We start from the raw sequence: 14,576 nt of genomic DNA on the forward strand, positions 1-14,576 counted from the left end.
TTTACAACCTGGAAAATCAAGGTACATAGTTTAGCAACTTGTCTGAAGTAATTATTGGGTATGGAAACAGAATTCAGGTTACCTTAATTTTCACTTCTCTACTCTGCCTGTATCATGCTAAATGGTAGCAATGATAAATCTGACACCAGTGAACAAAAAAAAAAAAAGAAAGAAAGAAAGAAAGAGTGGTGTAATAAGCTCTGAGGCCAGACAGACCAGGGTTTAAATCCTACTTCTGTCAATCCTAGACCGTGTGAGTATAGCACATTACTGAAATTTCTCCTTTCTCACCTGTAAAAATGAAGATAATCGCTAAGCCCCAGGTGTGTTGAAGACCAAGTAAGGTACAGGCCTGATACGTAGGTTATCGCTCAATAAATGGTTTAAAGTAAACACAACAAAACACTGGCTTCTGCCCAAAGAGGAGGACACTGTGGGAAGAAGTAAGAGCCACAGAGGTTTGGTTTGGTTTGGTTTGGTGTTTCAGATGACGTGAATTTCCAGCTCTGCCAGTTACCCACTAACTGTCACGCACTCCGGGTCTCCTCATTTATACAACAGAGGTAATGGCAGCCCTCGGCACTGCTGCGAGGAGGAAATAAGATAACGTATTAAAGCACTTTCTTAACTGAATAGCACCATACAAAAGTCATTATCATCTGGCTACATACACTCTCTATCACTGTATTATAAACTCTTGAGGACGTGAGATATCGTAAATCATTTTCGTGTGTATAACAGCTGGTAGCACAGTCTTCTACCCATTATAGGCATTCATCAAATGTTGGCTGAATGGACTTATTAAGAAGACAGGATTAAACGATGATTTAAAAAAAAAAAAGCAATTCAAAATGAAACCCAGAAGTTCATCCATACAGAATAGAAGGAAAGAGAGCCTGGTACCAGGCTAGCTGAGATCAGCCCAGACGAGGAGAACATGACGTGCCTTCTGGGAATTTCAGGAAGCGGTCTGTAATTTCGTTTGCTGGGTATCAATTATATAATCATCAAATAAGTAAGTTCCTCAGTACAGGAGTCGTGTGTGTGTGTGTGTGTGTGTGTGTGTGTGTCCCTCCCCCCTCCCACCCTCCCTGCCGTGGACAGTGGAGAGGAGAGAATAAATGCCCTAATGAATGCCGCACAGTACTGCCCCCTCCAAAACACAGTTTAGACAACAGCGACAGGGAGGTTCTCCACCAGGAAACACTTTAATGAGGCTTCTCTAGCGACAAGGACGTAAAATACTGATTAAAGGGAGCCATGTTTCGCAGAAAACTAGTTTGTGTTTATCGAAGTCCCCCTTACAGGAATTCAAAGACACCCTCACACTAAGAAAACGCTCTGGGGCGGCGAGCGGTCTGTCTACGCGAACGTCCGGAGCCCAGTGCTGGCCTGCACTGGTCACTGACTGAGCATCGCGTGCCACCCACTCCGGGAGGCGTGTTTCACGGAATTATCTTAGATGCTCACAATAATCCTGCGTGATAAATGAAGAATTTGAGGTTCAGAGGGGCTGCATAATTTGTTCAAAGCCACACAACTGGACATGGCAAGGTGGGGTTTAGATCTAGAAAAGTGTCTCAGAGCCACATTCTTTGCACCGTACCATGCTGTCCGCTGACGCTACCAAAGTCACTGAAAAGGGGGGCGAGGCACGCAACAGGGGACTGGGGAGGCCTGGCACAGGGACGCATGCAGAGCCCGGACAGCCTTCTAGCTCCGCGTTCTGGACCTGCACGAGCAAATTATGAGCTACACACACCTAACTACACGAACTAAAATGCTAGGATGAGCTGTAACTTTTACTCTTCAGTTCTACAGGGTCTAAAAATATCCACACCACTCACAGGTATTGACACCTGAGCGTAGTTCAGTGCTTTTTCTAGAATACTTGGAAAAAGAATCTTTAACTCACACTGCTGGTACCAAAACAAGCAGGCAATAGAGGTAATAATACATGTCCCACAACTTGCTCACGTTTTCCAGGACCCAAACATTCTTGCACAACTGAGTGTTGTTCTGGCATGCATACTACCATACAAAATTCACTTTACAGAATTTCAGAGTGAGGAGAGGTTCTCTTAGCTTATGGATGAAGGAACTGAGGCTCAGAACAGCTGAATGACTGCTCACTGTCACATGGCTGGGTACTGGCCTAGACAAACTCCGGTCCCCTATTCCTGGTCCATGAGTTTCTCCACAGCACCTCCTCAATGCCTCCCACTTAATGCGTGAGAGTCCCTTCTCTATATCTGGGTGTGATGCAGCTCTGGCTCCTTTTGGACATTTTCACTGAATCCAACAAATGGCTGGGGCACTGGGCTAGACGATGCAGATAATGAAGAGCTAACACACTTTTTACCTGCTAGACAGTGCTACCCAAACGTTCAGTTGTCTCAGCACACACCGAAAATGGTAACATGTACGTGGCACAAAGTGGCAAACAAACTAGAGGACACGTGGCCCAAGTGACCAGGGGAACCCTAGGCCCCACGAGGCTGCTCCGAGGGCTGAGGGGAACAGTTATCTTGGCACACATGTGTCTCAGTAAACATGTGGCCCTCTGGCTGGGAGACTGCTCTAGGGCGAGTAAGTGAAGGGGACTGAAACAAATTTACAAGTAACTGTAACATAAGCACAAGGAAAATAACTGAGGAGGACTGCCACTGTCTACTTTCATTAAACATAAGTGAGTGAAAATGAAATTAATTCAACTTGCTTTCTCTCGTAAGTCATCTTCCAAACAAAACCAAAGACAGTGGACCCCCTCCGTGCTCTGGCCAGCAGGGAGCTGGACAGTCCCACTGAGGCTGCAAGGGCCCTAGACCCAGATGCCTCGTTCACGGGGAGACCAAAGTACTTAGAGCACACAAGTGTGCCAGAGAAGTCCTTTGACCTCTTACAAATACTACAAAAATAAATCAATAGAGGGGAGGAAGTTACATTTCAAGATAATATTCAAATACGAAGGGAGAAACAGGAAAAGCCCCTCCCAACATACACACCCCCCACCAACCCTCTGTGAACAAGCTCTACAAACCTAGTTAAAATTCGGCCTTCTGGTATTTATAAATTTAGCCTGCCTGAGCCAAGTAGGTTTCTGCAATTCCAGACATCTAGGCTGAGGGGCAAAGGGCACAGTGAAACTTTCAAAAGCTGGCTAGTAGCCAAGGGCATCACATCTAGGAGGCTCCCTTAGCAACACACAACAGCTGTCTGCTTAAGAAAGGATACCGCCATCTTTGCAAGAAACTATAGATGCTCTCGTATGGCAAACTAAAAGCAGGGTTTATTTTCTCCCCTGCCTATCTTTCTCCTAAAAGTTATCACATTTCACAATTGAAAAACATCTCCAATCCCAGTTGTTTCCCTCCATTCCAAAGCACAATGCCATAGTTAACAATAAATTAAAATCATGTAAAATATAAAGCTCTTGGCAAATATAAAATGTTTAAAACTGTCTGGTTATTAATTACTATTCTAGCTGCTACAGACTTGGTTTCTAACTATGAGCAAGTTACTCTTTGTGACTTAATTACTTCCCTCATAAAATTTTGATAACAAATAGTGACCTACTTCACAAGACTATTGTGGACAATAAAAATGATTAGATAAAAACTTATTAAAGTTTATTCCTTATTAAGAATCATGCTTTCAGTATATAAAGAGCTGGTCTGCTTATCAAAGTCAGCGCCCCCAAAAACACAGGTGAATCCTGACCAACCAGGAAGACGGCAGCTGCTCAGGGGACCGGCTCGTCTCACCTGCCCAGTCGGCCCTCTCCGAACCGCCCAGCCAGCCCAGAGGATAGCACCGCGCCAGGAGCTTGCCCTTGTGCCTAAGTCTAACCAGATAAACAACATTTAAAAAAACAAACCATGTCACAATCACTGCTGGGCTTTAAACCCTAGCGTCTGTGAGCAGAGGGGACGTGGCAGCCTGTGCTCTGCGGTGAGGGCCGTTTGTGTGAGAGCAGAACCTCGCAGCTTTCCACTCCTTATATGAGCAAGTGCAAACCCTCGCCCACAGCACTGTGTACTCACCCAGAGGTACATCATGTCAGACCCGGCTGCTCAGACTCAGCGGTCAGTTGATCCTGGACTGCAAAAAGGCACTTTGAGTAGGAAAGAAGGTGCCAGAATGGGGGACTAGGGTTCGGGGTGGGGAGAAACCCCCCCAAAAATCACTGGAGTTTAAAAAACGTCTGATCTCCTCCCCCCTCCTCTCTACTCTGCAGCTGACTGTTCTGTTGTTCTCTCTCCTCCCTCTCACCCTCTCTCTCTCTCCCTCTCTCTCTCTCTCTCTGGGAGTTCCCAGCCCCGTGTGTCTGCACTGGAGTGTACAGCACACTCTCTTTGTATTTGCCTTCAGGGAATCTCTCTCTCTCTCTCTCTCTCTCTCTCTGTCATTTTACTTCTAGAAACACAATCATCACTCACAGAGATTATTGCAAAAGGCAGGGATGGGTGGGGTTAGTAATAAACCACCAGCACCAGTTTCTAGAGCTACAGATAAACTAGTTTAAGATGGGTTCTTTAAACATAAATGAAGCAATCAAAAAACTCTGACCTCCAAGATCAAGGGGAGTGAGCCAAGCTTGCTCTCTGCCCCAGTTCTTCTGGAGCCCCTTGCAAAAGCCAGACACGAACACAGAAGCTGCTCGAGGCCTACAACCCCCTCCCCAAAACATCAGCCTTGTACCACTATTTTTCATAAAGTTTCGCCACTGATAATGCTGAATCTTAGAAGAGTTCCAAACACAGAAATATAAATATACACACACACAGAGGAATAGGTTTTTGACTTTTTTATTACTACTCCCCTCACTCAGATTAAGAGTCTCCCTTCTGCAAGGAGAAAGAACAAGGTTTGAGTCAAGTGGATTGTGAGCCCCTCCACGGTGCCAATTCTTCACTAGGAATGGTGACAGCTCCAGGACACAAAGCCTGGGTTTGCAACCCGGGTCTCCAGTTACTATCCTCGGGGTCTGGGGGACGTTATTTAACCTGCCCAAGCCTCTGCTTCCTCAACCAAATCCTGGGCACAACACTCCTTTTGAAGTTGCTATAATTACATCAAATGATATAGCTATGTAACCTCACCGCCATGTTCCTAGTGACCACATTTTCTAATTCAGTTCAGTTCAAACATTTATTAAGTGCCTCCTATATGCCAGGCATATATTTACCCATTATGTTCAATGCTGAACTTCAAATCATCTGTTCTAGTGGTTTTTAGTCAGAAAATAGCTAACTTTTCCATATGCCGATGCTCATGTGTGTTCCTTACTTGCCCACCATTTCTCCATGTTCCAGTCCAAAAGCCCAGCCCCTCTGCAGCTGATCTGTCCCTCCGCTGGGCTCCCGGTACCTGTAACAAGAGTCAGCACCTCTGCCCATTTCTGCTACAGGTATTCCTGTGCCTACCAATCTTGTCTCCTCTGTCCAGGTCTCTCAGGGTACAGGTCATTGATTTTTGGCCGTGGGGTCTTTCACACAGTGCCAAGCACACAGTAGGTGTACGGTAAGTTCTCAAAGGGGTCTGTGTTTTGAGGAATATTTCATTCCTTTAACTCATTAATCTGCAACAAAAACAAGAGCCCCACCACCTTCCAGCTGCCCCAGGGTTCCGTCTCCCTCGGACGTGTCGGGACAGCTCTCTCAGGTGTGTAGCATCTCCAAGTAAGGTCTGAGGCTCAGCGGCAAGGTCGGCCCTGGGCAGGTGGCGCATTCGCTCTCCGGTCTGTTACCTGCTACGTGAAGTTTCTTCTTCTCTTAAGGTAGAAGTCAAGTCACCTTCCCTCTCCTTCTGCACAAAGATGTGCCTTCTCTCTCCTTCCACCTTCAACTTGCAGCTCATTTAAACTTGGCAGGGTGGGACAAATATCCCCAGCCTCACCCAAACCTTTTCTCTTTCCTTCTGCACAAGCTCTCTGCTTCCTCCGAAGGCAGGATTACCTCATCTCCAGCACAAAAGAACTTATGAGACAGCCTTTTAAATGCAGAAACAAATCTTGAATTTCGATAAACTGTAAGAGTCTTTTATACGTCCGTAATCAATTTTTATATGCAACTTTGCTGTTCAGTCTCCTGGCCCATGCCCTAAATCTAACCTCACCAGACCCCCTGACACTACACTCAAATTACTGTATTAAAACCGTACTAAGAGATTATGGTCCTTTCACGCTCCCTGGAGACACAAAATTGTTAATGTTCATTCTTAAGCACATGTCAAACACAAACACAATAGAATTTCACATACTGTCACTTTATGGTCTGATCTTTTAATCAAGTTCAGGCTAAGATAAAGATACCCCTGCTCTCCTGCAGCAAAGTAGGGGAAAAAGACATAGAGAAAGGGGAGCCTCAAAATGAAAGAAGAAAAACTAAAATATGTCACAAAAACTCTGACAACTGCCTCCAAAACTCCCATGAGTGCCACCACCACAGACTTCTTTAGAGTCACAGGGAGAGTTCATAAATCCCTACTCTAAATGTCTCTCTTCCTTTTCTGGACATAATTTTATGAAGTGGGTGGATAGTCTAGTCAAAAATCAAATGCTTCTGAGTGTTTTCTTCATATACACACCAAAAAAACTCCAGAAACCCACAGGCAAGTTAAATGAATCTTTTTATTCATGCTCCTGCATGTCCACATTTCCCTACCTTAAAAAAAGAAAAGGAAAGATGAAAGGAAACAAAGAGGTAAGAGAAAAAAAAACAAACCTGCCTCAAATCCTCAAAGTCAAATAAGGAAACCTACGCTTTATAGCTACTCAGGAGTCAGATTAAGAGACACAAAAATGGAATAATCCCACACTAGGAAGACCCCTGAAAAGGATCACAGTGTTATACACACCGGATTAAGATGCACACAAACTTAATTCTATCAGAACATTTTATCAGACCGCGTGACTGTACTTGGAAGCTTATCGGCCTTTACGTGAGTTCAAAGGGGAAAACTGTGTGAAGGTGAGCGCCGGAGAAGGACCTCTTCCAGGGAAGGCCCACACGGGAAGTCTGGTGTGCTCGGTCCTGAGAACGAGGAGTCGACTCCCTGGGGCAGCAGTGAGGGTGCTGCCAGCGATGCTAACCCCCCGCTGTGTCCGGGATCCCTGCTTCCCCAAGAGCTGGACTCCATGATGTGAAGGGCAGGGTGGGCAGAAGGGGTGCGAAGCCGCATTTCAGACTCCCTGCCTCCAAGTCTAATGATTCAAGAGACTCAAGTTTTATGCCAGTTTTGTTTGTAGGTGTAAAAGGCTGGTGGGGGAAGTATGGACATCTGGGGAACCGACACAAATTATCAAAAATATAAAACCTGAGAAGTCAGGCACTGAATATTTTTCAAAAGAAATCTGAGGCAATCCTCTGTACGTAATTTATACCCCTCTCACTTTCAGGAGGGGTCGAGACAACACAGACTGACCGCAAACACTGAGTTACAGAACTGGGCCAGGTGAGGTCCAAATGAATTTAACTTGTAAAAAAGGTTGAACGGATGGGGCTCTTTTAATGTTGTTTCCTCTCAGCTTAAAGTAGTGATTCCCACAGGGCAGTTCTATTAGAATCTCGCTACTCAAAATGCAGCCCACAAGGCAAGCATCAGGAGAGGAGCATCAGCCGGGGGCTTCTTAGATACGAAGACTCTCGGGCCCCATCCAAGACCTACAGAATCAAAATCAGCTCAGTACCAAAAGGCCCAGGTGATTTACCCGCACATTAAAGTCTGGGGAGCCGGTGAAGACAGTGCAGTACGCTCACGCAGCAGCACGCTCACGCAGCAGCAGCAACTCGGGGAAGAAGGGGGCAGATGTGGTGCCACTTTCCAGTTAGGGGATCTGCAGCTACCTAAGCACCCTGCCTGCTGATTTCAACGCAACAATACCAACTACCGTTGACTCAGAACACACGCGCCAGAAGGCTGTATGCATGCGTTATCCCACCACCTGTCGCCGTTATCTCTGTGCGCTCTATTTTACCTCTTTCACACAGAAAAGGAAACAAGGGCTTAAAATGGTAAAAAAAAAACCTTGCCCATGGTCTCACGGCAAGTGAGGAGTCGAAAGCTGATCACAAGTTTGTAAGACCCCAAGACCATTTCAACTACAACACACTTATTGATAAAATCAAATCAAGACGGCCCAAACCAAGGGCAGTTTCACCCTGGGCAGAACCTGCAGTCTGCCCCGGCCCGTTACTGAGACTGCACGCACTGGTGGCAGGGAGACGTTCGGGCTCCGTGCACACACACTGTGCGTGAGTTTCCAGAGGCCGGGCTCCGGCCAAGCACAGCTGCTGTGGCTGACGTCAGCAAGAGAATGATTCCGGACACTCTGGTGGTTCCCGTGTATGGTGTCTAAACGGAGCTCTAGAGACACGCATGCAGGAAAAGGTACACATCTCGAAGCTCACCTCTCAGCAAAGCCACAGGCAAATAGATGATTTGTTAGAGCCCATACCCCCACTTCTAGGGAACCCGGAGCGACCACCCTTAAAAGAGGAAAATGTTTTATCTTAAATGCTCTGTTTTTCTTTAGTATGTTCCAATCATACTCTCAAATAACCTCCCGTGTTTCTGACTAACTTGCCCTGGCATCCCTTCCACTACGATTTTTGACGCCACGAAGTGCCCTGTCCCAACCGCACTTCCATTTATCCACCCACTCCAGCCCTGTCTTCCCTCCACTCCGTGGTCGGTGGCTGCAATCCCTCCCTCGTGAACACCCACAATCGTCTGTCCTCTGCAGCACTGCCACGCGCCAAAACTCCAGGCCTGGTCAGATGCAACTCTCTGCCTCCTCTGTGCCTGGGCACAATCAGCTGAAGGCTGCTCGAGATAAGTCATGTAACCTAGCTGACGGACTTCATTACATAACCATGAGACAAACCTCAACTGGGCACTTGACAGTGAATGCCAAGCCATCCTACCAAAGCTGCCCTTGTAAGCTTTCAGGCATGCCCAAACTACTATTTCTTACCTTCTCCTCAAACCATCCTCTCCCTACTCCATCCTCTCCCTACCCCCAACTCGGAGCTGTTGCTCTATTAAATATTTCATTTTAAAAGACAAGCATCCAGACAGTCTCTTCTGCCCACAAAACCGACAGTCCTGCCTGGAAATGCACGCATCTCCTCCTCCTCGCATCCTGTGAGAATTACAGACACCTCCCTCGCACCCAAGGCCCATTTCACTACTAGCACTCACACCCACCCCGCGGAGCCTATGTAAGGGCGTGCTGCATTGACCACCGTGTCCCCTCTCTACTCATTACTGTCACGCCAGCAAATAAACACATGTCCATCTTCAGAAAGCCTTCGCTCTGTTCTCACGCGCTGACGAGGAAAGCGGACACTGGAACCCGCTCTGGAAGTCAGGCTGGCAGTATCTGTCCAGTCCCGACATGTGCAGAGCTCATGGCCCGGCAATTCCACCTCCAAGGAGCCGATCTTAGAAAATCCCCACTGGAGTAGAATAAAGCACACTGTAACAATTCTAAGAGAAAAAAAACTTCAAAAATGTCAATGTCCAATAATAGGTAAGTGACTAAATGAACCATGGTTTAAAAAAAAACTCTTCTTCAACCCCCCACCTCCTTCTAGCTACCTACCACTTCTCCGCTCACCACTCCACAGGAAAACTGCTTTAAAAAGTTGTTTCCATTTTTTCACCTCCATTCCTCCTGCAGTCTACTCAGAGTTTTCAAGCTCTCTCCTCCACTGAACTAACTGACCAATGTCAACCACTTCCACATGACTTAATCTGATGGATACTGTGCGGTCCTCAACTTATCTGCCCTCACAGCAGGATTCAGTAAAGTTGGCAGTCTTAAAACATTCTCTTCTCCTAGCTTCTGAGACACCACACTCCTGTTTTTTCCCCTGCATCACTGATTACTTCTCAGTATCTTTTTCTGGCTTCTCCCTCAAAAGACTTCCAAAACAGGAAGTGTTCCTTGGGGCTCAACCCTGGGTCAACCTCATCTCTCCCTTTCAGGTGTCTCATCCGTTCCCATTGCTTCCAATACCACCAATAGGCCGGTAATCACCAGGTAAACCCCTGGCTTAGGGACCTCTTCTCACGCTCCAATAGGACTATGTAGCTGCCTCACAGGCAAGGCAAACACGTGTGCACAAAATTGGGCTCTTCAATCTCCACCGGTCCCACCCCTGAAATCTGGTTTATCCTTGACATTCTCCGCCTGGGTAAGCAGTGCTGCCCTGCAATTATGAAAGACAGAGACCCTCCCCTCTTCCCTCACCCCTCACACCACACCCATTAGCAAGGCCTGTGTGTCTGACTTCTCCTGAGCTCCACTGCCACCACCTTACCTCAAGCTACCATCACCCTCGCCTGGAGCAACAGTTCCTCCACTCCCGCCCTTGCTCGCCTTCGAAACATTCCTGACAGCAGCCAGAGGGACTTCTTAAAACAAAAATGAGATCAGATCACTTCTCTCATGCCATAGCTTCACACTGCACTTAACTTTTTTTTCTATCCAAAGTTCTTATAAGGGTCTTTAAGGTCCTTTACGACCTGCCAAGTGCCTGCTCTCCAGCCGCATTTCTTATCATTATCTCCTTTTCAATCACTGTGTTCTAAATACACCGATCTGTGTCAGTTCCTGCTCTAGAGCAAGGGCGTCCCTCTCTCCGGCACCTCTGTAACCCTTTCACCCTCTTCTTGAAATCTCTCCTTATCCTGCCTTCATTCTTTGCAAGGCTGGCTCCTGCTTATCTTTCAGGCCTCGGATTAAATAACACCTCAAATAAAACTCTCCAGGCCACCCTATCTAGTTGGAGATCCTCCCCTGCAAGTCCATATCCCCTATTGTTGTGCTCTGTTTACTTCTTCCTAGCAGTTATAAAAATCTATAATTCATCTATTTTCTTATTTGTTATGGATTCCTCCATTAGAAAGTAACATCCCGTGTATCATATATGACTAAGATTTACTACGGAACATTTTATCCCTTGACTTTTGTTAGGGAAGGTCAAAGTTATTTGTGGGAGTTTCTGGCACTCAGGCAAGTGTCTAACCAAGTCCTATAAATAAAGTTAGAGCGCTACTAATTTTTCCCTAGTTACCAAAAGCAAAAGGACAAAAGGACGCAAAGTTTTACCCTAGCCACAAACCATAAATACACGCCAGCACCAATGACTTGAGAATGCTAGTTTGAAATAATCATAATATTAATATCAAAAAGCAGTCCCAATCTAATCATTTACTTAAGCTAATCTGAACACAAACATTCCAAATTGTCTCCCTCCCAAGACTATAAATTTGCGCAGCACAATAAAACAATAGTATCCCAATCCAAGCTCCACTATAATCAAGCTTGCAGTAGAGAAGTTAATTATCTAAGGCCTCGACCCATGTATCCCTGGCCCCTGGTTACATGTAGCTATTTGACTTTCATTTCCTCAGTCCTAAGAGTAAAATTTCAGTTCCTCAGCCACACTTGGCCGCATTTCAGATGCTCAAGCACCACGTGCAGCTGTGGCCATCATCATGGGCAGTGCAAAAATAACGCATTTCTGTGCACACAGAAAGCTCTATCGGACAGAGCTGGTCTAGAACATGGTGATGACCAGGAAGCAAAGGCCCTCTAAGTACCCAGAATATCAAAATGTTCATGCGCTTTCATCAGCAGAAAACCTGTGCCAGGCTTTCTCTCTGAATCTATTTATTTTTGTTTTAGAAATATTTCTGTCCCAGTTATCTGGCTACTTGCCCACCAAATATTAAAGCAAATTAGGAAAGAGAGCTAGAAAGTAGTAGGGAATAAGTACCAGAGGAAAGAAGAATATTATATTAGAGACAGCCACATCAGAAACAAGAGAGACCAAAAGAAAATAATCTAAAAAGCAGATAAGGATCAAAAGGCAGACATATGTCAAAATGAGGCCATACTGTAATGCAAAACCAACAAAATCTCCTGAAATATGACCCTTTCACCGTCCTAAATAATAACTGATGTTGACAACTGTGTTAAACCTTTAAGAAAAATGTCTACTATTACACTACTGAGAACACATAAATTATATAGTTATATAGCACATTTTAGAAGGCTTTACCATCCAGAGAGTGGAACACTATATAGCCCTTGGGGGAGGGGATGCGGATGCTCTTCAAATACTAATCAGAATACTCTACTACACGTCTTTAAGCGATTGTTTAAAAAGCTCCAGGACAACGTATAGCACAGTACCATTAAGTTTTTTTAAAGGATTAATTATAGTCAAAAAGGTAAAATAACCCTTGCCTCTAGGGGAAAGACACTGGGGAACTCAAAACAGGAATGGGGGAGCAATTTTCATTATGTGACCATTTTGTATCTTTTGAATGCTGAGCCATATAAATATATTATTTATTTGAAAATAGTAATAACTTTAAGGGAAAAAAAAGCAAGTGCTCTATCCCCAAGAATTATATTTTCTAATGACTTAGCCAGGCTTCCAAAAAACTAAAGGAAAAAATGTATACTTTTTTCCCTTACCAATGACTAATCACCAAAATATTTTATGTATTTTATTCTTAATAAAGGCTAACTATACTATTCGAAGTCCCAATAAACTGATTCTGAAAACCACAAAGTTGAACTTAAAACAGAAGCTGCAACAATCCTTATCATTACCTATTAACCTCTTTTTTTAAAATGTTTGCATGAAGATGTACACATTTCAAGTAAAAAATAACTCATCTTACCGGGCAACACAACAGAGGCGGGTGGAAAAGCTCCCAGGAAGCTAACAGAACCTGTTCTGTGCCACATGGGAAGGAAACACGGTCAGGCCACTCTGACAGGCCCTGAGGTTGAGAATGCTTGTGGTTTCCCAATAGCCTTTCTTTCCTTCCTCCTTAGCAACAAAACCCCAGTTTTCATTCTAGGACATTATCATAAATACCCTCCGAAAAAAGACTGTCTCTCCTAACTTCTGGTGCTGTTAGGTGTGACCATTAGACTAAGTCCCGGACAGTGAGATTAGCAGAAATATCATGTGGGACTTCCTAGAAGTCTTCTTAAGTAGAAACTGCTTTGTGGAAACGCAGGAATGATGGCGGAGCTGCAGCAACCAAGCGGGCCACGCCCTACAGGCAGAGAAGCGCAGAGCGGCAAGTAAGGATCCTGGGTCCTGGATAACCACGAAGTGCACGGCAGCCCTGGGCTGCCTGCGTCCAGATTTCTTTTTCCTGGGAGACAAGAAAACCTCTCTTGTTTAAGCCCTTTGGGGTTTCTTCTGCTTTATGCAGTTGAACATAATGCTAAGTGATGCTTTCAACAGTGATACGCAACTTACAAATCAAAATTCAATTTCATTTGAAACAGAAAGCTCTGTATATAATAATAGCATACGGACCTGATGACTAGGCCGAAAAGCAAACTAAACCTATCCCCCTAATCTTCTGTCCTTAACCATTCCACCAAAATGATAGAAATAAAATTTTAACTTAACAATTCCTGGTCAGGAGTAATGAAAAAAGTCAAACACACACACACACACACACCCACCCCCCCCACACACTGTCATTTTCGTCATCTGTAAAATGGGGCAGTGGTGCCTACATCGCAGGGCTGCTGTCAGCTCACAACGAAACAGAGTGTGTTATCTATTCAGTGAACAGAGCATGATGTACCGTTATTACACCACTCTAACAGCCAATGGGTGAGTCACAAAACAATTAGATGACAGCAATTAAAGAGATACAAACTTGGGTTGGGGCTCAAAGAATGCTGTGAAGTTGTCAAACCTCTTGTACCAACTTTACCTCTTTATCTTACAGAAAATAATCCACCAGGAACTTCAGTTTCCTTCTCTTAAAGCACTGGGGAAAAGATGGGAGCTGAGTGACTGTCAGAACAAGCATGGTAAAAGGGTTAACGCAATTAGTGAAATGATGTACATAACCTGTTTTAGAATTTCACAAGTTGTCGACAGTGTAAGATGGTCCAACAAATTTTAAATTGATGCTAGCAGCATTTCTCTTCTACAATTTATTTACTCAAAATAAAAATACAAAACACATGTACATAACTTCTACTAGGTACACAACAATCCATCGCTTAAACGTGGAATGCCATTTTGAGGAATAAATATAACACATGAGGTCCTCTGATGCAGGGAGACGGTTCTTAACCAGTGCACTAAGGCACAGGCAGTATATTTAAAGCAAAAGTCTTAATCTCCTTTATTTTGCACTTAAAAATGATTTAACTTTTCCCAAACATGCTTTGAAGTCTGAAGAAAAGCAAATGAATTCACTTCTCGCAGCCACTGACTCATCTCTGAACCCACTCCTGGTGACTACTTTAGTCCACACCCACATCTGGGCATGAGTCACACTGCACCGTGTCCTTCAGTGCATTTTATTTTAAAAGTATTCATTCCATGGTTAAGTAACTTCGAGAAACATGCGTTGAGTGATTTTACTATCTGTTGAATTTCAGCTTTCATAATCTTCTAACAGGATACTAAAATTAATAGATGCTTTTTACTGATTTCAAATATATGCACAGGAAAAAAAGACAGGCTATCCAGGGCCGTCCGAGATTAGCTGACAGGAAGACAGATGCCAAG

The 14,576-nt window shown here is 44.7% G+C and overlaps 1 protein-coding gene across 26 annotated transcripts in view; it reads right to left on the minus strand.

The window, feature by feature from the left end:
* Nucleotides 1-14,576, minus strand: part of RBFOX2 (RNA binding fox-1 homolog 2) — a 258,234-nt gene that overhangs the window by 130,854 nt on the left and 112,804 nt on the right. The window contains exon 1 of one of the 26 annotated variants that reach the window (XM_036019564.1): nt 4,044-4,259. The exons of the other annotated variants lie outside the window; for them this stretch is intronic. Coding sequence (XP_035875457.1) covers nt 4,044-4,058 — 15 coding nt within the window. The 5' untranslated portion in view covers nt 4,059-4,259. Of the gene's footprint in view, nt 1-4,043; nt 4,260-14,576 lie in introns of those variants that run through there. 26 annotated transcript variants of the gene reach the window in all.

The sequence above is a fragment of the Phyllostomus discolor genome, chromosome 2, assembly GCF_004126475.2.
Source record: "Phyllostomus discolor isolate MPI-MPIP mPhyDis1 chromosome 2, mPhyDis1.pri.v3, whole genome shotgun sequence".
Lineage (NCBI taxonomy): Eukaryota > Metazoa > Chordata > Mammalia > Chiroptera > Phyllostomidae > Phyllostomus > Phyllostomus discolor.